At 33.4% G+C, this 26,103-nt stretch overlaps 1 protein-coding gene across 2 annotated transcripts in view; it reads right to left on the bottom strand.

Annotated features, from left to right (window-relative positions):
* Positions 1-26,103, bottom strand: part of SHOC2 (SHOC2 leucine rich repeat scaffold protein) — a 96,412-nt gene that overhangs the window by 34,303 nt on the left and 36,006 nt on the right. For both annotated transcript variants that reach the window (XM_058543974.1, XM_058543975.1), the window contains exon 2: positions 10,622-11,563. In XM_058543974.1, the coding sequence (XP_058399957.1) occupies positions 10,622-11,324 (703 nt within the window). In that variant the 5' untranslated portion in view covers positions 11,325-11,563. The remainder of the gene's footprint in view (positions 1-10,621; positions 11,564-26,103) is intronic.

Here is a 26,103-nt window from a genome sequence, read left to right as displayed (position 1 = left end):
AAAAAGCAGGGAAGGACTACTGAACAAAAGCCAACAGTCTTACTGAGTTGTGGCAAAAAATCAGAGTGTAGGAAGGTCCAGGTGGCTAGAATTTTGGGGGCAGAATTTGAGAGATAAGAGAGAAGCAAAAAGAGAGATCTGTGCAATCTGCAGAAAAGTCCCTTTGAGTCTTTGCCTAAGTACTGACCTGCATATATGTGAAAAGAAATTACCAGAGGCTGAGCAAAGAACCAGCAGAAAGCAGCAGCCCAAACAATTCCCAGCGATCGCACAGGCTGGGAATAGTCTGAGTGCCTAACAGTCAGAAAGAAAAGACCTCATAATATACAGTGTCATCAGAGAGAGTCCTCAGAAAGGCATCACCTTAGCAGTGGGGCTAAATTAGATCCAGACTAAAGGCTGCTCTGAAACCACCATAAAAAAGCTTAAAAGCCAGCCACAAAAGGATCAAACTGACTCCAGGTAACTTAACTGTATGCCAGAACAAAGTCTAGCACTATTCAAAGGAATACAACAAAATCTAAGATCCAACAATGTAAAAATTATAGTGCTGGACACCCAATCAAAAATTATCAAGCATGCAAAGAAACAGGAAAATATCATCCACAACGAGGAGAAAAATCATTCCATAGGATAGACAGAAATAAAACAGATGATGGAACAGAAGACACAGACATTGAAAAAGTTATTAAAAATGAGATCCATATGTTCAAGAAAGCAAAGAAAACTGGAACAAAACTGACACCCAAATGGAATGTACAGAGGTAAAGAATACAATATCTAAAATTAAAATTTCATTGCATAGAATTAACAATAGATTTAGATACTAAAAGAAATGATATATAGCAATAGAAAAAATAGCAGTAAAAACAGTCTAAAATACACACAAAAATGAACAGAACATCAATGACCTAAATGACAATTAAAGAGATATGATATATATAATATACATGTAGTTAGAGATCCATAGACTAGAAAAAGCAAAGAAGGAGCCAAAAAGAGGGGAAAATTTCAAGAAATAATGGCTCAAATCTTTCCACTTTTGATGAAAACCATAAACCCACAGATCTAAGAAGCTCATAAACTTCAAGCAGAAGAAACATGAAGAAAACCAGAGGCACACTATAACCAAAGTGCAGGGACAAAGAAAAAATATTAAAAATATACAGAGAAAAAAAGACAACACAGAAATAAAGATAAGAATAACAGCAAAACTCTTGTCAGAAACATAAACTAGGCAAGTCAGGAAAAAAAATACGAGAAATATCTTTAAAACTGAAAGGAAAAAAAGCTGTCAAACTAGAATTCTATACCAGGAAAAACAGCTTTCAAAAACGAAAGCAAAATAAAGTCTTTCAGACAAACAAAAGCCTAGAGAATTCATTATGAGCAAACCTGCACTACAATATACACGTATTAAAGGAAGTTCTTTGGGCAAAAGGAAAATAGATAGAAATTCAGATCTACACAACAACAAAAAGTCCTAGAAGTGGTAAATACATGGGTAAATATAAGATTTTTTTTCACATTTTTTAATCTCTTTAATACATAACTGAAAAGGATGATGGCATGCCAAAAGGCACAGGAACTAACCTAAAAGAGTCACAATAACCAAAGCTGGACCAATTCGAGCAACAAAATGATAAATATTGGATTGAAACCTATAGACTAGAATAAACAAATCCAGATTGATATAATTAAGTAACTGAATAAATAAATAAATGAGGGAGAAGGGACAGCTCTTCCTTATAGAAGAATTTCAATTAATAAATGCAAAAGGAAAGAGGGAAATTTAAAAATATCATCACTAGAATACAGTAATAATTGTTTCAGGGAAGATCCACCAATGAATGCTAAAATTCATGAGCACAAGATTAAGGAAAAACAAGACATTGGCATAGTCTAAAACCAGTACTTCAAGATAATTATTAATTAAAAGAAAAAATTATTAATCTTAAAGTGAGGCAGCACAGCAGAAACCACCATAATCAAGCAGTCAAGGTCAAAATCATCAGTAATGAGACACATTAACATCATGTATCTCTTGATATGATTCACTGGAAAGGCACCACAATCACCTCTGCGGTATTGTTGCCAAAAACGCAAAACCTCAAACTAGTCATGAGAAAACATAATGCAAACAAAAAATGAGTGAAATGTTACATAATATGTAAGCAGTACTCTTCAAAAGTATCAACATCATGAAAGCACAGACTTTCAGTCTTTCCAACTGTCACAAGTTGGAGGAGACTAACGGCACATGACAATTAAATGTAATGTGGGATTCTGTAACAGAAAAAGGAAATTACTGGAAAAACTGGTGAAATCCGAATAAAATTTATAGTTAATAGCATTGTACCAATGTTAATTTCTTGGTTTTGATCAATGTACAATGGCTATGTAGGATGTTAATTTTAGGGGAAGCAGGGTTAAGGGTCTATGAGAACCCTCACTGGTTTTGCAACTTTTCTGTAAGTCTAAAATTTGTTCAAAACAAAAAGCTTATAAAAGATAGTTAAAAAAAAAAAACAATAGCAATGTATTATTATGGGATTTATAACACATGAAGAAGTAAAACGTATGACAATAATTGCACAAAATATGAGAGAAGTAGGAGAGCTCTACTGTAAGGTTCTTAGGCTATATGTGAAGTGGTATAATATTATTATTATTTCAATGTTGACTGTGTTATGATATGTACTGTAAATACTAGAAGAGCAGACACTAAAAGTAACAAAGATGTATAACTAATATGCCAACAGTTGAGATAAATGGAATTTATAAAAAAATACTCAATTCAAAAGAAGGCATGAAATGAGGGAAAAAAGGAATAAGTAACAAATGGCACAAATGGAAAATAAATAGCCAGATGGTAGATTTTAACCCAAGCATATTGGTAACTATATTAAATGTAAATGGTCTAAACTCTTCAGTTAAGGCAAAAACTGTCAGACAGGATAAAAACACAAGACCTAACTATATGCTGTCTACAAGAAACCACTTTAAATATAAAGACACAAAAACGTAAAAGAATAGAAAAAAATATAAAATGAAAGCACCAATCAACAAGGAAGCTGGAATGGTTGTATTAATATCAAATAAAATAGAATTTAGAAAAAGAAATATTACCAGAGAAAAAGACAGCCATTTTACAATGATACATCACCTCATCAGGAAAAAAAAAATTCTAAGTATATATACAAGTAATAACAAAGTTTCAAAATACAAGATGCCAAAAATAATAGGACTAATAGGAGAAAGACAAATTTATTTATTCTGGTGAGGAAGATTGGCCCTGAGCTAACATCTGTGCCAATCTTCCTCTATTTTCGTACATGGGATGCCTCCACAGCATGGCTGATGAGTGGTGTAGGTCTGCTCCCGGGATCCAAACCCATGAACCCCGGGCCACCGAAGCAGAGTGTGGGAACTTAACCACTACGCCACTGGGCTGGCCCCAACAAATCTTTTATAGTTGGATATTTCGACACTCATTTCTCACTAATTGAAGGAAAAAATAGACAGGAAATCGATAGGAGTATAGAAGAAATAAATAACATTATCAACCAACTTGACCTTCCTCCAAAGAGGAAGCAGACGTTTTCAACTGCATATAGAACATTTACCAAAATAGATCATATTTTATAAGTCAATAACAAAAAATATCTGAAAACATCTCTTAAATACTTGGAAATTGAACAATTCATTTCTAAACAATCCATGAGTTGAGAAGAAATTACAAGAAATATTTAGAAAATATTTTGAACTGAATAATAATAAAAAGACAACAGATCAGAATTTGTGTGCTGCTGCTAAAATAGTATTTGGAGGTAGATTATAGCTATAAATGCTTAAATAGTGAAAAGAAGAAAGGTCTGAAATCAATCTAACAACTTAAGTTGACAAAGAAGAGCATATTAAACCTAAAGTTAATAAGGAACTAAATAATAAAGAGCAGAAAACAAAAAAAAGAAAGAAAACAGAAAGATAATAGAAAAGGAAAAAACAAAAGCAGTTTTCTTGAAAAGACCAATAAAATTGATACACCTCTAGCCAGGCCGGTCAAGCAAAGAGAGAAGACCCAAATTACCAGAATCAGCAATGAAAGGGGGACATGATTACACATATTACAGACATTCAAAGAATAAAAAAGGACTACTATAAACTTTATGCCCCAAAATTCAACAAATTATATAAAACAGAAAAGTGCTTGGACAGATTCAAACTACAAAATTCAATTGAGAAGAAATAGAAAACCCAAATAACTCTACGTCTATTAACTAAATTAAATTAGTAATTTAAAACCTTCCTACAAAGAAAACCCCAGTGCCAGACTGCATAAATGATAAATTCTTCTATACATTTGAGGAAATAATACTAATTCTTTAAATACTAATTCTCTCTAAATAATATTAATACTAATTCTAACACAAACTCTTCCAGAACATAAAAAAGGAACACTTCCCAACTCATTCTACGATATGAAGGCAGCATTACCCTGATAACAAACCATTACAAAAAAGAAAAAAAGAGAATTACAGATCAATGTCCATGATAATATATATGCAAAACTCCTTAACAAAATTTAGTAAATGTAGCAACATATAAAAAGGCCCTATTAAAATGTAGCTAGTAGGCACTCAAATATTGGTCAATAAATAATTTAGGTTTGTTTCATAAGTTTTGACTTTCCCTACACTATCATTTGATTCACATTAAGGATGCTTATATTTTAAAAATAACTCTTGTTCCTGAACTTACAGGGATATTTTTCAAACATTCAAAAGTTTAGCTCTATAAAAATCACATCAAATCTCACTAAAATACATTTGCAAAACTATATAATTAACAAGGGCTGGAAATACCTATCACACAAGCTTGAACAGATTATGGGACTTCCGGGTCAGAATTTATACTATTACATTATTTAAATTTGTCTTATAGGCTTAATTCTCCCTCTGATTGCAAAGACTTCAGCAGCTCTTCTAAGCAAGTGCTCCTGCAATTAGCAACATGGACAACAGTGTCTATATTCCTTTGAATGGGTAGCATGCTGTCTTTAGAGTACAATGATTGCCCTCTTCCCCACACCACACCAGTGTGGGAAGTCAACGGTATCCTCTGATCCTATCAAATCCTTCTAAGATAGCTCAAGTGCTCTTTTCTCTCTTACTGGCTCCTTTAGCAATAATAACTTTTCCAGGGTTTTGTTGTTTAGTGCAAAGCCTGACAATTTGATAACAATAACCTAAGTTAACTTCATTTCTAGGTACCTAGGTTTCTTGCGGATTCCCGGTCAAACGAGTTATTTATTAACAACTATGAATTCCCTGTCTTGATTTCTCTTTCCTGCCGAACTAAGTTACTCATTAGCACTTGCACAAAACACTCAAATGAGACCATTAAATAATGTTACCTGGACCATGAAAGCAACTGTATCATCCCTGGCAGTCCCAGAAGAATGTCAAGAATTTTAGGGACTAAGGGTTACAATTTGAGTTAATACTGAGAAATAGGTAACAATACTGGGCTTCATTAAATTCACTTCAAGCCACATTTATTGAAAACCTACCATTTATTGTCTATAAAATTTTATAGAAAATTTCATAATAAGGTGTTAAAATCTCTAAGGTCCTTCAACATTTTTTAAAAATACTGATTCTGGTCTTTCTATTTTTATATATAGATATTGACTGTATGTATAGATTTATTATATATGGATTACATATATCACTTGACTTATAAACTATAACACTGGAGTACTGCAGTGTAGTAGGAAATTGACTTTGTTTTCAATAAATGTTACTGAGTCAAATGTATAAAGAAAAAATTTGCTGATTCTAATTTCTCATACATCTGAATGCTGCGCGAGTTGTTTTTTAAATGGGCAAAAATTACCTGGGTTCTCAAAAAGCACACACTCGAATATATCAGATCATTCTCCTAGGCAAAAGGGGTTAATTTGACAAATTCACATGAAATTGTATACTATATAAATGATGTAGCATTTTATCGAATAATGTAGGAAGAATAGACTTTTAAAAAATATTCCCTCTAACTTGGCTGTTTTTATAAATAATAATAAATAAGGGGTAACCTTTAAAGAAAGATAAGAAATCCTAAACTAACCTATAATTCAACAAAAGAAAATAAATTGTAGGAATATTAGTAAGAGACAAAGATGGAATTTATTTCAAAGACCAACCATTTCCTTTCTAGAAGAAAATTTCTTGAAATTTTATTGTCCAGAGTTTCCTGAACTAAGTTGATTAATTATTCAAACTGAGTAACTGATAGCCCTCACTCTAATCTACCCAGGCAAAAAAAAAATTTACAAAAGCACATCTCTAACATGAAACTCAAAGGATGGGGAGGGAGGTGGTTATTTCCTGTTTTCCCTCTGAAAACACAATTTTTTGACTGTCTTGGTGTACAGTGAAGAGTCTCTCTCAAGACTACAAATGGTAAAAGGAGGCATGGGCAAGAAGAATAGAACTCTGCCCTATAAAAGAAAGCAGTGACTAAGGTTTCCAAATATCTACTTAACACAAAAAGATAGAACATTTACTTTATTTGTCCATGCCTTATCATACAAAAGGAGAAAAGTAAGTAAACGTTACAAAAGGAAGAGTTTTCTTGGCTACTCTGTGATATATTATCTCTGGCTCTTCACAGGCTTACATTTACTGTCTGTTCAATATCCTTTTACTGTTTTCTGCCAGTGTTCACTCATGTGAATATGTATCACTGGAATCAAATCACATGGTATTAATAAAGATGCCATTCATGCTTAAACAGATAGATGTTATTTTAATATAATGTCCCTATAAATGCAGCAGCACAGCACAATCTTGTGTAATGGCTAAATTCCAAATATATTATTTAAACTAACTAGTAGGCTATATTTCAAAAACTTCTGATTTCTCATATTCCTCAAATACACTGCTAAACACAAACTGGATGACTGAAAGTGGTATGCCCATAGAAACAACAGAGAATATAATAAACATTTAATACGCATAATCTAATATATATCTATAATAATGTGGATCTACTACGTAAAATGGAAGTTTAACAAAATGATAATTAGCATATCTTTTGAATTATAAATTCTCTTGTTATGGGTTTCAGCAGTAAGTCAAATTACACTAAAGGTGAATAACACTTTAAAAAATGTCAAAGTTCCATTTTACTTGATCTTTGTGCATGGCTCTTATTCTGTAAACATTCTCAAAGGAGCTCAGGATCTTATTTTTTTGTGATTAAAAATGCAGTAAAGCAAGATCTGTATCACAGAAAATAACTATTTCTGTCTTTCCTTTATAATAAAAGATAGCTTTCAAGAATTAAAAACAAATCTATAGTCATCAGGGAACTACAAAGCAAAACCACAATAAGATATCATTTCATACTTAACGAAATGGTTTTAATAAAAAAAGACAGAATAATAACAAGGATGTTGAGGACGTAGAGAAATCGCAATCTTCATACACTGCTGGTGGGAACATTAAATGGTGCAGCCACTTAGAAAAAGTGTAGTAGTTTCTCAAAAGGTTAAACACAGAGTTTAGCACACGACTCAGTAATTTCACTTCTAGGTATATACCCAAGAAAAATGAAAACAAATGTCCACGCAAAAAGTTGTACACATATGTTCATGGTAATTTTATTCCTAGTAGCAGAAAGTGGAAACAACTCAAATGTTCAACAACTGATGAATGGATAAATAAAATGTGGTATATTCATATAATGGAATATTATTCAGCAACAAAAAGGAATGAAGTACTGATACACGCTACAACCTGGATGAATCTTGAAAAATTAACGCTAAGTAAAAGAAGCCAGTCGCCAAAGACATATACTATACGATTCCATTTATACGAAATGTCCAGAATAAGCAAATCTATAGAAACAGAAAGTAGATTAGTGTTTGCCTAGGGCTAAGGGATTGGGATAAAATAGGGGTGGGGTGACTGCTAAAGGGTACAGAGTTTCTTTTTGGGGTGATAAAAGTGTTCTAAAATTGTTTGTGATGGTTGCACAACTCTGTGAACATACTAAAAACCATAGAATTATATACTTTAAACACGTGAATTATATGGTATGTGAATTATTTCTCAACTAAGCTAATATCCTCACCCATCAAAAAAAAAAAAAACCTAACACAATGGCTCTCAATTGCAGCTACACACCGAATAATCCAGCTTATTCTTTAAAAGTACAGATTCCCTGGACCTGCCAGACCACTAAGTCATAATCTATGGGAGTGGGATCCACATTTCTAGACTAGTAGCATCAGTACAGTGAGACTTAGGTTGAAAATCTCACTCTGTCAACTTCCTAGCTGCATGATCTTCAGTAAAGTACCTAATTTCCCTACATTTTCAGTTCCTTCTTCAGTACAATGGAGGGAGAAGTACCTAGTTCACTGGGTTATTCTAAGAATTTAATAAGATAATATATGTAAAGAATACCTGTATAGAACAGTATATGATATATGACATACTGTGCTCAAACAACAGCTATTCTTACTATTACAAATATGTTATTTTACTGGACCTTTATTTTCTTATACCCTATAAGGAAACAGATAATGCAGACTTCTGCAATGTTTGCCTCAAATCCACGCATCTACATTAAACCTTATAAATCTTAACTCCTTATAAAAAATATTTTTATTTTTAAAACAGTTTACTTTCTATCTGCTGCCCTGCTTGAAATAAAATAACATTTATGAAGTTACTGTTTTTACAGAAATACAGAAATTACAAGAACACAAACTTTAATAATATCACTAATGGTGGGAGGGTGCTCATTAATAAAATTCAATAGTTATTTCTAAAATTACAAACTTGGGAATAAAACTCAAAAGATTAGGCCAGCAACAAATATCAATCATTTAATTAAATAAAATTTGCCAATTTTAAAAAATACACTCACTTTTTAGTAAAAATGCTGTATCTATATGCTCAAGAACAAACTGAAGTAAATTTAAAATCCTATGAAATAATTTCTTGCTTAAGAAATGTATGTTCTTAATTCTCAGGTAATTTGATAACATCTCTATGGTAAAAAAAAATACTTAAAGAGAGACACTCACATGAATTAAAGCCAAAGTTTTAGGATCAAGTGTAATACATACACAAAACAATAATAAGAACAAAGACAGGAAATAACATTTTATATTTCTATATAATTCAGCGTTTCTTTTTCCAATAGCCTATAATTCTATTCCACAATGAGTCATACATACATGTCAAATTTTGACTGAATCTGGTACAAAATCAAAGGTCATTTAACAACCACATTCCTATCTGAAGACATGGAAAGAAGCATTTCCATTCCAATACCTGAGAACATTTTAATATCTCATGAGTGAGTCATACTTTGTAAGCACTGTACATTGCTTGAGAAAATCTATCATGGGTTTTCTAAACACATTTAATTAAACCAAAATTAAATCAAGATTTTAAGTATCTGGTTAGAGTTAAATGTAGTAGAACACTATACCTAAAATTTATACTGCATCTTTTTCAAAGCTAAATAAAATTTTAAAAACATCATAGAATATTATATCGCTACAAAGCTCAAGAGCCTAAACAGAAAGTTTCCTTTATCATCCACTGTAAGACCAATGCTCAAAGCAATAATGTATTTAATTTACCTGTTTTATTCAGAATAAATTCCCCTTTCATACAAAAAGAAAAGTTTCCTTAAAAAGTTGCATAATCCATTTTTGTCACTTTTTAAAAATTTTATAAAACGACAATACTTTTATCAATTTCTCAAAGTTGATGTCAATTGTTTACTATATTCCAAATCATTCTGAAATTTTTTCCCTAATTAAAAATATCAAAACAACTAATTTCTTTTTACTCACTTGTTTACACATGTTTATTGCCTATCTTTTGTTCTATTATTATTCTTTTAAAAACACTTCCTTTGTTTCCATACAATTTAGCTTTGTATACAAAGACTGGAATGAAATCTACCAAAATGCTAATAGTGTTGCATTTATTATAGGTGCCTTTTCTTCTACTTTTCTGTATTCTTGGATTATTTTTAACGAACATGTAAGTACTTCCAAAATGAAAAAAAATTTTTCAATTTTCTTATGACAGTGCTTTTTCACAAAGCTCTGATATGTCAATCTTTTGTAGTAAATTAGGTAGAAAAATGATGTGAATTTAAACAAACATTTTTCAGGTAAAGGGAAAATCACAGAACGGGAAAATGTAGCCTTAATACATCTAATATAATTACGTACATAAAAACTTTTAAAACAGGTGGCAACAGCTTAAAAATTAGGCAAAAATTAGGCAAACATCTTGTTTTCTGCTTCAAATTCACTTTTTCTCCAATGAAAATGCAAGATTATTAAGTTTGTGTGAAAAGGTCCAATTATACTATATTCTAACTCACTTTCTTAAGTCTATAAAATAATCTCAAATGATGTACTATTAATATTGCTAAAACTGAATAAGTAACTATTAAAAAGATGGAAAAAAACCCAGCTGTTTTTAGGCAAATATCAGATATTTTCTGATGTGGCAAAGCACTCAACAAAATTATTTAGCACAACAAATACTACAAATAATAATAGTAATCCAAGGCCTCTTACCAATTTCAGCAGGTAGTTGTTTGATTTTGTTCTCTCGAATACTAAGCATGCTGAGTTTTGACAGGTTTTTGATGTCCTTTTCCACAGTAGTTATACGATTAAAGCGAAGGTAAAGAGTGGTGAGAGAATCTAGCCTATATACCACTGAAGGAATTTCTCTCAGTTTATTATGCCGTAAATCAAGCATCCGCAGCTTCTTCAAGTTATCAAGAGAGTCAGGCAAACTGGTAAGTGAATTTTCACTTAGAGCCAGTGTCATGAGATTTACTAGACAGCCCACTTCTGCTGGGAGGGACTGCAATTTGTTACTATATAAATAAAGTTCTGTTAATTGAATCAATTCTTTGATTGATGATGGCAATATATGTATAGACCTCTTGGATAAGTCCAAACGCATTGAATTCTCTTCCCGGCATTTGTTGAGCTCTTTAATCACTTCTGCATTGCTAGATTTTTTCCTAGTCCCAGGTGCTGGATTTGGCCGTTTGATCGTATTGTCAACTGAAAAAGCCACTCCTGGTTGGGCAGCACTGGAGTCCTTCTTTCCATCTTTGGCATCTTTCCCTTTGGTCTTAGGTTCTTTTTCTTTGCTCTCTTTCCCAAAACCTCCCGAGGCTTTTGCCTCCTTTTCTCTTTCCTTGGCTGATGGTACTTTGGGATCTTTCTCTTTACAGTCTTTTTCTTTTCCTAAACTACTACTCATGGTGACTCAAGCTTGGGCAAAAACTACATGAACTCCTTTTATTTTATTTGCCAACAACAGTAATCGGAATTCAAAGATGAAGAGACAAAGATCCTACACAATCAAAAAAGGTGTTGGCTTGCAGAAGTAATCACCATGGAGTAAGAGCCATCTGTTACATGTTGGATCTAAAAGCACTATGCCCATTTCTGATAACTCATCCCAAAAGGTGCTGGTCAATCAATGATGCATTAGAATTCCTGAAAAATAATACAAAGAGAGTATTAAATTACTTTAGATTATAATTTATATTAAGTAAATGGGCTCTGAAAAACAATCTTACTGACAATTTTGCCATTTCCCTATGATTTGATAACAGTAAATATTTACGAACACCTTTTAGTATGCAAAAATCCATTGAAAACCTATAAAAATTAATAAGCCAGGCCCTACCTTTAAGGAATTTATAATCAAACACGAAGATATAAGATAAGTACACAAGTTACTACAGTATAAAACCTTATAAGAGCTGAAACGTGGGAGAAATCACAACAGCAACTAATATTTGAGTGCTTCCTATATACAAGCACCACTGTAAGGCATTTACAAATATTAATTCATTTAATACATATAATAGGCCTATGAAATTGTTATCCCTGTTTTATACATATGGACACTGAGGCACAGAAATATTTTTAAGTAACCAGCTTTGTGATCTTGGAAAAGTAACAGAGCTGAGATTCCAATGTAGGTAGTATATATCCACAGCCTATGTTCCTAACCACTACACTAAAACTGCTCTATCTGCAATTAATTACCAGATAGCTTTAGGTAACAGGAAGGATTTCAAAGGTGGTGGTGATAGAATGGAGAGCAATCTGACAAAAGAACAAAATGAACAAAATGAAATATATGTGGAGAACAGCAAATAGTTTGGGGAAAAGGACATTAAGAACCTGCACTTTAATAAGTACTCTAGGTGACTGTGATGCAGGCAGATCTAGGGATTACCTTTGAGAAACAGTAACAAAGAGCAATCTTCAATGATATCTATATTCTAGGAACTGGAAAAGTGAGAAGGATTCTTAACGGGTTCTTAAAAGTAGAAAAAGTTCACTGGTAAAATAACCAAAACGATTCACAAAGGCTGAAAAGATGAATAAAACCTTTGTGAAGGAGTCAGTCCTGCCTAGGCAATTGGAAATTTAAAATATAATTTTTATTTTGTGACTCTATTATTAATTTTATAACTAACTGATCTTTATCGGGTACTAGGGCTTAAAGACTAAAGACAAAATGATAACAGCTGATTAGCTTAAGAGGTTAAAAAAATTTTAATAAAATTTCATCAAACCATGAAAAGTATTTGATAGTCTAAGTGCACAGGATTGTGCTAAGAATTTCTATACAGAGGATATGAGTCCTACCCTATACAAAGTTACAGTTTAATTAGACAGCCAAAACACTCACATATGACAATTAAGTAACTGGCAAGATAGTATGTTATTAAATCCTCAGATGAGTGACATATGTTATAGCACTTTTGAGAAAACTGACAGTAGTGAGAAAGGTTGGGTACAGAAGTTCAGGCAAGTAAAGGAGAGATGGCAAATCATTCCAGATGGATATAATGAAAGGATAAGTTAGGCCTAGAATAGGGAATGAGCTTAGTTTGCCACAGGAAAGTGAAAAGGTGGGACTTGGCTGAAGCAAAGGGTCACAGGTGCAGGAACAATAGGAGCTGGGTAGAAGACAGATGATCTGCAAATTCCAGACTAGAGAGTTTGAATTTTATTGGCATATAAGAGTCTACGATTAAATAAACATGCTATTATTTGCTAGTACATCAGAAAAGCTATATCTCCCCACTACTCACCACCCCTTCAAAAAGAGAAAATAATTTTGAGCTACTAGCAAGAGACTAAGAAAAACTTCAGAGGTACTGATTCACAAAGTAATGATGGTGAGCCAAAATGAAAGCACATTTATTAAAACCATACAACAGTGAATAACGGAAGATATACAGAGCAGACGGAATACAGGAATGGCTTATCAATTCGTATTTATTATACAAGTTTATATTGTGATAATATACCAATATACTTGGTATATCATTGTACCAAGTTTCTGAAAATCAAACTTCTATTTAGCAAGATATGTATGTACTGAATTTAAAAGGGTACTTTCTATGTAAGGATCAAGTGAGATGTATAAGGCATAAAAAATATAGATGTTAGGTATTAGAGAACAAGTATATCCTCTTAAAAAGTATACTAGGAAAATTTTAAAGTTTCTGCTTACTTAAAAAATTAGATTTTAAAGCATTTTTGGGCAAGTTAAAAATAACACTTTCTTCAACACACTATTGGCATTTTTAAAGATAGAATCCTTGATCTCCTATTCCAGTGTTTCTCAAACTTCTCTAATGATAAAAACTAAAATAAAATAAACTTGGGATATTAGTTTAAAAAAACAAATTCCCAGGCTCTATCCTACACCACTGAATCAGAATCTTTAGGAGAGAGATCTAGGAAACATTTGTTTTAATAATAAATGTTTCAGCAAATGCTTATCAAGTTTGGGAAACAAATGGAAATCTGAACACTGGTATATTTAATACTGTATTTCTTAAATATAATTCTAAAATAATGAGAATTGAGGGTAAAGGAGAGGGTGAGAAAAGAAACGGTATTAATGACAAAACAAGTTACTAATAATTTAAAGTACACATTGAAGTCTAAAGGGACTTCCCATAATCTATAAATACCATCCACTGTATCTGAAGTTCATACTACAGATACTTAGATGGTTTTCCTGCAATGGTGATGGATTTGAACTAACTGACCCCATTACTCATCCTGCAGCTCTTATACCTAAAGAGATTTACTGGTATATAGTTCAGTCACAGTTCATAATAATATAACTAGGCACAGAGAATAGAATTTGGGCCTTGACATTATCACCATGCTTTACTCAAAGGAATTAACTAATTAACCAGGTTTGACTATTAACTAAAAAATGTTCACATCCAGTAAAACTATATTTTGTCTAGGAGAACTAACAAATGACTTGACTGCCCAAAATTAAGTTCTAGGTCTAATCCAGACCTGAATTAGGTGACACTGCTAAACTATTTTTGATGCAAAACACATACTGAGAGTAATATTTCATGTTTCTTGGAAATAAACTATTCAATAGTTTTTTTTGTTTTTGTTTTGTTTGCAGGGAAAGATTCGCCCTGAGCCAACATCTGTTGCCAATCTTCCTCCTTTTTTTTCTTTTTTTTCTTCCCCAAAGCAGCAGTGCATGGTGGTATATCCCAGTTGTATGTCCTTCTAGTTCTTCTACGTGAGCCACCACTACAGCATGGCAACTGACGGATGGTGTGGTTCCACAACCAGGAAACAAACCTGGGCCGCCCAAGTGGTAAGAGTGCCGAACTTGAACCACCAGACCATCAGGGCCAGCTCTCAACAGTTTTTGACCTCTTGAACTCTACAAGGTTTTGGGAGACAGGTACTTCTCCACAAAATCTGAATCTTGCCCCCACTTATGTAACAGAATATAACAGTACCCATTCTCAAAACGCTTAAAATCTAGTGAAAAGACATAAAATTGCATCAATTAAGCTGAGACTGGCAATGGTGTTTTTATACTGGGATATTTACCACCCAAGATGACTCCTCTATTCCCCACCACCTAATAACTACTATATATGGAGCACCTGAATATGGGCTTTTTATCTTATTTCATATTCTCACAACCACATCAAGGAAGATATTAAATAAGTGTCTCTACTTATAACCAAGTTAGGTCCCTTGAGTCTATTTTACCATTAGTCCAAAATGACACCAAACAAGAAACTACCAACACCATTTGTTGGTAGAGGTCTGAGTTGAGCAATTTTTCTCTGGTACATAGCTATGTTCCAAATTATGAAAACTCTTAACTTCAAATTCCTAAGTAGAAGAGTTCCTCTATACCCAATTTACAGATGAGAAAACTGAGACATGAAAAGTCAGATACCTAATAAGTGAGGAAAAACTCAAAACCAGGTCTGCCTGATTCTAAAGCCCATGTATGTTCTTTCCACTATACCATGCTGTATTTCAAAGATAAGTATCCAAATCATAATTGTATGAGGATGTTGATAATAATAATTTAGGCCTCCAATACCTTCTAAGTCAGGAAAAGTCAACAAACTTTTCCTGTCAAGGGCCATATATTAAATACTTTAGGCTTAGTAGGCCAGATGAGTACCTGTAACAGAAACTGTCATTTTTGCATGAAAACAGCTGTAGACGATATGTAAATGAATAGGAGTAGCTGTGTTTCAATAAAACTTTACCAAAACAGGCCTCAAACTGGATTTGGCCCTCAGGCCACAGTTCTCCAACCACTGTCCTAAATCACTGTTTCAGATTTTAAATCATTCCTTTCAGGAACTATAACTTTTACGCAAATTGGATATAAAAATTTTAAAAAATAAATTTCCTTGTCTTGTAATATACTCACATTACTTTTAGCTGTTACTAAAATAGCTACAATTTCCTAAAATCTAGGGAGAGGAAGACTGGAGGAGAGAAGAAAGTGAGAAAGCACTAGTATAATAAGATCTATTCTTGGTATAAGACTATAATGATAATCATCACATGCAATAATAATTATTTACCTAAAAAAACACATAAAGAGGCCATATACAGTAAATATATTTCTAAGTCTTACCTTAAATGTAGACGTGAAAGCTTTACAATGCAATCACACATTGCTTAACGACAGTATATGTTCTGTGAAATGTGTTGTTAGGCGATTTCATCATTGTGTAAACATCATAAGGTGTACTTACACAAACCTAGACAGTATAGCCTACTACATGCAGAGGCTATATGGTACTGATCTTATGAGACCACTGTCGTATATGCAGTCCGTTGTTGATCAAAACATTGTTATGCGGCGCATGACTTGTATTTGATCTTGAACTACAATGAACAAGACTTCTGGTTCCAGGCAAGACGGAATAGGTCCATTTTACCCTGTACCTCCCATTAATTACAACCTAAAACCCTGGGCAAAATACATAAAAAAAAACAACTAGCAGAAGATTCTGAAAGGCAGAGAAAAGAAGGTAGACTGGCTAGGAACCTTGGATGAAGGATGACCTGGTGCTGAGTTCTCTGATTTTTTGTTTTTTGTCTTCATTTTTGTTTCCTATATCTCCTGGCCTGGACAGTAGAGAAGCCCATAATCCAAAAACACCAATAGGCAATGACAAAAAAAAGAACTAAGAAAAGTCTGCTCTCTCTAGTCTATGTCTGTTCTCTCTAGTCTTCATAGTCTACTATGAAGAGAACAGTACTGCAGGATAGAACCATTTTGACTATATCCTCCTTATTCCATTTGAACATCACATGAGAAGTCATGTCCTACCCCTCCCCAACTAGCACTGAGGCCAAAGACTGTGGAGTGAAACTCTGCCAACCATCCCAGCCCTGCACTAACTTGAACAGAAGCTGCACACATACACCTTGGCATCAGCACTGTGGCCAAGAAGACTGTGGAGGAGAGTCCTGTTGAGCATCCCCACCTTGCACTAAGCAAATGTCAGCTAAGAAGTGGTAGCCCTCTCCCTCCCCATTGGAGCAAAAGCTGTACTATGAGGAAGAGCCCTGTGGCTCATCCCCCACCCTGCACTAAGCAAATGTTAGCAAAGAGGCAGCACACCACCCCTTCACAACTAGAAGGGGGAGGAAGAGGATTAAGGACAGTAGGGAGCTGGAGAAAGGGATTCTTTCATTCTATGTATTCTCAGGTACACTCCCTAGAAGCTCATGCATGAAACCAACCAGAATCAAAACAACAAATGCTTTGAGAACCTAACTATAATGCAGAATACCATCAATGTTTCAGAATGGCTTTGGGGTGGCCCAGAAGCAGAACAGATCAGAATACCCCTGAAAAACTTTTGATAACTATATTGCAACTGAAGGCCACAAAAATGAGTTGGGACATGTTTTCTGAACCAAAACAGGTTGACTGCTAAAACAGAAGATTTAACCAGAAGTCTGAATTTCATAATAGAGTCTCAAAACGTCCAGGATACAATCCAAAATTACTCATCATACCAAGAACTAGGAAAATATCAACTTGAATGAGAAAAGACAATCAACAGACACCAACACTGAGATGACACAGATGTTGGAATTATCTGACAAAGATTTTAAAGCAGCTCTCAAAAAAACAACAAAAAAATGCTCAAACAATTACATATACTCTGGAAACATACAGATAAGTATAAAGTCTCAGAAAAGAAATAAAAAAGAGAACCAAATGAAAATTTTAGACCTACAAAAAAATAATGATATTTAAAAACTCACTGAATGGGCTCAATAGGAGAATGGAGATTACTTAAGTAAGATTCAGTGAACTTGAAGAAAGACCAGCAGAAATTATCCAATCTGAACAAAAAGAAAATGGATTTTAAAAACTCACAAGAGCCTCAGTGAGCTGTGAGACAGAAAAAAACATCTAACATTTGTTTCTTCTGAGTCCCAGAGGAGAGAAGAAAGAATAGAGGCTGAAAAACTATTGAAAGAGACAATGGCTGAAACTTCTGAAATTTGGTAAAAAAATGTAAACCTATAGAGACAAAAAGCTTAGCAAATTCCAAACAGGAAAAACTCAAAGAAATCCATTCCCAGAATATGATAAACAAATTTCTGAAAACTAAAAACCTTGAAAGAAGCCAGAAAAAAACAATACAAACCTATAGGGGAACAATGATTTGAATGACAGTGAATTTCTCATCAGAAATCATACAGATCTGAGGAAGTGACAAACATTTTTCAAGTGTTGAAAAAAGAACTGTCAATCCAGACTTTTGTGTGTGTGTGTGTGAGGAAGATCAGCCCTGAGCTAACATCCATGCCAATCCTTCTCTTTTTTGCTGAGGAAGACAAGCTCTGAGCTAACATCTATTGCCAATCCTCCTCCTTTTTTTCCCCAAAGCCCCAGTAGATAGTTGTATGTCATAGCTGCACATCCTTCTAGTTGCTGTATGTGGGAGACGGCCTCAGCATGGCCAGAGAAGCGGTGCATCGGTGCGTGCCCAGGATCCAAACCCGGGCTGCCAGTAGTGGAGCGCATACTTAACCACTAAGCCATGGGGCCGGCCCCCAGACTTCTTTATTCAGCATAAAAATTCTTCAGGAATGAAGGAAAAATAATGACATTCTCAGATGAAGGAAAACGAAGAGAATTTGATGCCAGCAAACCTGCTCTAAAGGAATCATCAAAGGAAGTTCTTCAGATAGAAAAGCAAACATAACAAAACTTAGAACATTGGGAATGAAGAAAGATCAATGGAAAGGTTAAGAATATGGATTAATATAATTGGCAATTCTTCTCCTCTTCAGTTTTGTAAATTATGTTTGACTGTTGAAAGCAAAGAATGTAACTCTCTGAGGTGCTTGTTAAAATACACAGAGGTACTGAGGCAACTATATGATAAAGGAGTGAAAGCAAAATGACCTAAATGATGCGAAGATTATCACATTCTACTTGAAGGGATAAAATGTTGATACTAACAGACTATGATAACCTAACGATGTATACTGTAATCCCTAGAACAATCAAAAGAAAAAACATATAGAAAGAAGTATACTCAAAAACACTACAGATAAAGTAAAACCTTTAAAATGTTCAAGTAACCCATACTAAGAAAGAGAAGGAGAAAAAAGAAAAACAGAAGGAATAAACAGAAAATAATAAAACAGCAGGTTTAAATCCACACATAGCAACAATTACAATAAATGTAAATGGTCTTAACACACCAATTAAAAGCCAGAGATTGTCAGAATGAGTTTTAAAAAACACGACCTAACTATATACTGTCTACAAGAAAACTCAATTCAAATTTAATAACAAAGGGGGATTACCAGTATTCAAAAAGGTATACCACGCAAACACTAATAAAGGAAAGCTTCAGTGGATATATTAGTATCAAAACAGAATGCAGAGCAAAGAAAATTACCTGGGACAAGGAGGGAAATTATAACAGTTAGGGATTTCAAAACCCTCTCTCAGTAACTAACAAAACTACAATAATAAAATTAGCAAGGACATAGGATAACCAAAAAAATCATAAATCAATGGATCTAATTGACATTTACAGAACATTCCACTCAAAAAAGTAAAACACACATTCTTTTCAAGGGCACATGCAACAGTCACCAAGATAGACCACATCTTGAATCATAAAAGAAATCTTAAATTTAAAAGAATCGAAATCATACAAAGTACATACTCTGACTATAACGGAATTAAACTAGAAATCGCTAACAGAAAGATAACAAAAAACTCCAAACACTTGGAAATTAAACAACAAACTTCTAAATAATCTGTGAGTCAAAAAAGTAACACGGCAAATTAAACTACATATTGAGCTGAATGAAAATGAAAATATATCAAAATCTATGAGATGGAGCAAAAGCAGTGCTTAAAGGGAAATTTATATCAATGAATGATTATATTAGAAAAAAAGAAAGGCCACAAATCAATAATCTAAGTTCCCACATCAAGAAACTTGAAAAAGAGCAAAAGACACCCAAAGCAAGCAGAAGGGAAATATAATAGACAACAGAAATCCATGAAATTGAAAACTAAAAAGTAATAAAGAAAAATCAATAAAACAAAAAGCTGGTTCTTTAAAAAGATCAATAGAATTGATAAATATCTAACAACTCTGACAAAGAAGAAAGAGAAGACACAAATTACCAGTATCAGGAATGAAAGAGAGAATATCGTTAAATACTGCACAGACATTAAAAGGATAAAAGAGAACAGTAAAAATAACTCTATGGACATAAATCGAACAATTTAGATAAAATAGACCAAAATCCTTGATAACCACAAATTACCAAAACTCACTCAAAATAAAATAGATCATCTGAATAATCCTATTTATAACTGCTAAAGAAATTGAATTAATAGTTTACAACTTTCCAAAAGAAATTGCCAGGCACAAATGGTTTCACTGGAGAAATCTAACAAGCATTTAAAGAAGAAATAACACCAATCAGACACAATCTCTTCCAGGAAATACTCATTTTATCAGGCCAGTATCATCCTGATACCAAAACCAGACAAAGACACTACAAAAAAAAAAAAAAAAAACAAGAAAAAGAAGAAGGAGAAAAGCTACAGGCCAACAGCCCTCATGAACAGAGATGCAAAAATCTTCAACATGGTAGCAAATCAATACAGCTCTTACTACTCCTATTGAACATAGTAGTGAAAATCCTAGCAAGTGCAATAAGACAAGAAAAAGAAACAGCATACAAATTACAAAGGAAGAAATAAAATTGTCCCTATTTGTAGATGACACAATTGTCTATGTAGAACATTGCAGGGATTCTCCAAAAACCCCACAGAACTAATAAGTGAGTTTCGCATGATCACAGGAAATAAAATCAACATACAAAAATCAATCATATTTCGGGGCCAGCCCGGTGGCGCAGTGGTTAAGCAAACGCTCTGCTGTGGTGGCCCAGGGTTCACAGGTTCGGATCCCGGGCGCGCAATGATTAAGCCATGCTGTGACAGCATCCCATATAAAGTAGAGAAACATGGGCATGGATGTTAGCTTAGGGCCAATCTTCCCCAAGAAAAAAAAAGGGAGGATTGGCATTGGATGTTAGCTCAGCATTAGTCCTCCTCACAAAAAAAAAAAAAATCAATCATATTTCTATATGTTAGAAACAAACGACTGGAAACCAAAATTAAAACCACAAAACCATCTGCAATTGCTCCAAAAAAAGAAACCCTTAGGTATAAATCTAACAAAATATGTAGGGACTCTGTATGCATAATACTACAAAACACTGATGAAAGAAATAAAAAATGACCTAAATAAATGTAGAGACATATCATGTAAATGGATTGAAGAACTCAATGTTGTAAAGACAGTTCTCCCCAAATTGATCTATAGATTTAATGCAATTCCTCTAAAAATCCCAGTAAGCTGGTTTTGTAGACAAAGATAACCTGATTCTAAAATTTATATATAAAAGCACTAGGACAGCTAAAACAATTTTGAAAAAGAATGAAGTCAGAGGACCAGACTATCCAATTTTAAGACTTCCTATATGGCTATAGTAACCAAGACAATGTGGTATCAGCAGGGGGACAAGACACAGACATAAAACAGAATAGACAACCCAGAAATGGCCCCACACAAATATGCCCAACTAATTTTTTTTTAATTAATAGACTTTACTTTTTAGAGCAGTTTCAGGTTCACAGAAAAAATGGACAGAAAGTACAGAGAGTTCCCATATACCTTCTTGCCCCCATCTCAGTTTCCTCTATAATTGACATCTTACATTACTGTGGTAAATTTCTTATAATTGATGAGCCAATACTGATACAGTATCATTAACTAAAATCCAGTTTACATAAAGTTTCACTCTTTGTGTTGTATATTCTATGGGTTTTGACAAATGTAAGATGACATATACCTACCAATACAGTATCATACATAATAGTTTCACTCTCCTAAAAAATATTCCCATGCTCCACTTATTCACCTCTCCCTCCCTCCTGTCAAGCCCCTGACAGTCACTGATCTTTTTGCTATCTCCGTAGTTTTGCGTTTTCCAAAATGTAACATACTTGGAATCATACAGTATGTAGTCTTTCACACTGGCCTCTTTCACTTAGAAATACTCATTTAAGATTCCCCCATTTCTTTTTGGGTCTGAATAGCTTTTTATTGCTAAATAATATTTCTTGTCTGGATGTACCACAGCTTATTTATCTATTCACCTATTAAAGAACATCTTGGTTCCTTTCAAGTTTTGGTAATTATGAATAAATCTGCTATAAACATTCTTGTGCAGGTTTTTGTGTAGGCATAAATTTTCAACTCATTTGGGTAAATACCAAGGAGAGTAATTGCTGGGTTGTATGATAAGAGTATGTTTATTTTTGTAAGAAAACTGTCCAACTGTCTTCCAAAGTGGCTATATCATTTTGCATTCCCACCAGCATCGTTCCTCCACATCCTCACCAGCATTTGGCACTGTCCAACTGATTTTTGACAAACATGCAAAAGCAATTCAATGGAGGAAATAGCCTTTCAAACAAATGTTACTGGACCAACTGGACTTTTAGAGGCAAAAAACAAAAAAAAAAATCACCACCTTTGACCTAAACCTCATACCTTGTACAGAAATTAACTCAAAATGGATCAAAAATCAAAATGTGAAAAATAAAGCTATAAAAATTTTAGAAGAAAACATAGAAGAAAATCTTTATGACCTAAGGTTAGGCAAGGAATTATTAGATATGACACCAAAAGTACAATCCTTAAAGAGAAAAAAATTGATAAACTGGACTTCATCAAAATTAAAAACTTTTGCACTGTGAATGACTCAGTTAAGAGGATGAAAAGACAAGCTAGAGTCCGTGAGAAAATATACCCAGAATATATAAAGAACTCCTTTAAGCAGTAAGAAAACAATCAATCCAATTAGAAAATGGGCAAAAGACTTGTAAAGACACTCTACCAAAGACACAAATGGTGAATAAGCACATGTAAAGATGTTCAACATCATTAGCCATTAGGGAAATACAAATATAACTACACACCTATTAAAAGAGCTAAAATAAAAAATACAGATGATACCAAGTGCTGGGGAAAATGTGGAGAAATCAGATCATTCACTGCTGATGAAAACAGAAAATGGTACAGCCATGCTGGAAAACAATTCGCAGTTTCTCAGAGTTAAATGTACACTTCACATAGAACCCAGCAATTGCACTCCTAGGTATTTATCGTAGAGAAATGAAAACTTATGTTCACACTAAAACCTGTATACAAATGTTCATAGCAGCTTTATTCATAATACCCTAAAACTGGAAACAACCCAATTGTCTTTTATTGGGTGAATTGATAAACTGCGGTACATCCATACAATGGAATACTATCCAACAATAAAAAGGAGCAAACTATCCTTGCACACAAAAATTTGGATGGATCTCAAAGGCACTACGTTAAGTGAAAAAGTGAATATTAAAACTTTACAAACTGTATGATTCTGTTCATATAATATTCTTAAATGACAAAATTATAGTGATGGAGAACAAATCAGTGGTTGCTATGGCTTAGGGTTGGGGTGAGAGTATGACTATAAAGGGGTAACATGTGGGAGCTTCTTTGAAGTGATGAAATAGTTCTGGACTTTGATTGTTGTGGTGGTTACAAGAATCTATACATGTGATCAAACTTCATAGGACTATCGACTCCCCCCACCGCCAAAAAAAGAGAGTATGGAAAAACTGGTAAAATCTCAAATAACGACTGTAGTTTATTTAATAGTATTGCACCAATGTCAATTTTCTGGTTTTGATAATTGTGCTATAGTTATGTAAGATGTTATCACCAGTGGAAAATAAGTGAAGAGTACAGGGTAACACTGTACTATTTTTACAAATTCTGAGTCTAAAATTATTTCAAATGAAAAATGTAAAAAATAAAATACAATGAACAATACAAATCAACCATATATAGATTACAAAGAAGTAAACTGATATTTTTAAATAAGTGGAAGTTTAAAAACATTTTTGAAAAAACATATTTTGAAAATAAAAATTAAAAAGATAAGTGAGTAAGCCATTCAAATTGGCTGGGAAAAGATTTCTCTCAATCTTGTTCAATATCAAATAAAAAACATACCTGTTTACAGATACCATTCATTTGGGAAGGTATATATTTCATAAATATTACCAGGAAAGAAAAGGTTCTTTTTTTTCAAGTATAAATTCATTTTTAATACAATGATCATTCATAAAATAATGATGAGTAAATCAGGAACATCCTAAGCATACCTCCCTCTATCTTCCAGATAAGGTTAAAAGATCATTGAAATTAGTTCAAAAGCTAGGCTATTATACATCAAAATACTCAGTATCTCCATTTTTACTTGTCACCAAATCTAGCATAAACTGATTAGGTTTTTAGTTAAAAAAAAAAAATTAAGAGGGAGTAGAATGAGAGAAAATATCTGTGTACTACGATCACCCTGAAGGTATAACCTGCAATATCCGTAAGTAGTGTTGTGCTGATGTCACACCATAGGTCTTAGAATTTGAGAGTCAAATTAAAAGAACAGTTGCAATAGTTTATTTTCTTGGAAATAAAGAACTTCACTATTTTGTAATTTATTCGATTAAAATTTAAATACAAGTGACATATTGGACAGGTACTATAGAATCAAAGATGAACATTACTGTAGAAAAATAAAAGGTAAATGAGTTATAACTATACTGGGCCCAGGAGGAGAGGAACTAGAGACTATTCTGTTGTGTGGTTTTTAGCAATACATTAAAGAAGTAATGCACAAAAATTATTTACTTAGGTATTTTTATAAATGGTACACATATGGGAGATGAATACTAATATGACCTACGTAAACAATTCCTAAATGGAATGCAAAGAACACTTCAACCAAAAGAAATACTATAATTATGCATATTTGTTAATATGCATTTCACAAATATTTATTGAACTCCTCCATGTGCCAGGCATCATGCTAAGAGCTAAATAAATAAAATAGACATGGTTCCTACCCTGTAAGTGCTTACAGTCAGGTAGCGGGACAAAAAAGCATTTCATAAAGAGAAAATAACACGTAAAGGCTGAGATATGCAAGAACATTGTGAAACAAAGGAACTAAATGGAGGCTAATGTTTCAGGATTATGTATGAGGGAGAATGATATGAGATCAGACTGTAGACAAAACTATGCAGAATGTTGTAGCCATAATGAGCTTACATTTTCTTCTAAACTATTCAACTATTTTAAGAGAATGACACAATCTTCGTTTTAAAAGGATCTCTCACACCGTTGTGTGGAGAATGGATTGTTGAGGGAAAGAGTAGAAGCAGGAATTCAGTTAGACGACTACTGCAGTAATTAGGAGAGAGCTGATATCTTAAACTAAAATATTACAAAATAGATGGAAAGAAATATTTAGGAGAGAACATCGACAAACTTAGTGATATATTCTATTTGGATAGGGAGGACGATCCTGGAGCTAAGAGGCTGGAGGCAGAAACAAATTTGGGAGTTATCAGCATACTGATGGTTATAACACCAAGATCTGCATGAACAACACAAAAGAGGGGAAGAGAGCTCAGGACTAAGCTCAGGACACCAATAACAAAGACCTGGGCCTTAGGCAACCACAAAATTTACAAATGAGGTAGAAAAGGTTTCTTTCTGAGCACAAAAGATGGGATGGAGAGGTAGGAAGCAAAATTGAAAGAATATGATATCCTGATAATAAAAAGTATCAGCAAGGATGTGGAGAAACTGGAACCCTAACTCATTGCTAGTGGGATTGTAAAATAGTTCTCCCAATTTGGAAAACAGTTTGTTACTCTATTAACAAGAATAAACTCTACCACGTAAAAGTAGACCTAGGAAATTATAACTGATTAGATTTTCTCAATGCACTGTGTACACACTAACCTTCAATACCCGCCACATGAATATTATTCACGTAGTCCATTATATCTAATTTTGTTTATCTCAATGTTCTGCCAATATGGTTCACCTGCAGAGCCACCACGACAGAAAATACTCATTTCTTGTTTATTTAGATTAAAAACTATATAGTGTATAAATCAAAATTAAAAAGTAAACAGTGCATAACTTTTTGGTAATAAAAATTATCAATCATATTTATATCATCAACATCAAAACTAGAAAAAACTGTGAGATCATCTAGTACAGACCCAT

Source organism: Diceros bicornis, chromosome 6, assembly GCF_020826845.1.
Source record: "Diceros bicornis minor isolate mBicDic1 chromosome 6, mDicBic1.mat.cur, whole genome shotgun sequence".
Taxonomy (NCBI): domain Eukaryota; kingdom Metazoa; phylum Chordata; class Mammalia; order Perissodactyla; family Rhinocerotidae; genus Diceros; species Diceros bicornis.
Note: the sequence above shows the minus strand (reverse complement) of the source record. Positions and strands in the feature narration are given on the sequence as shown.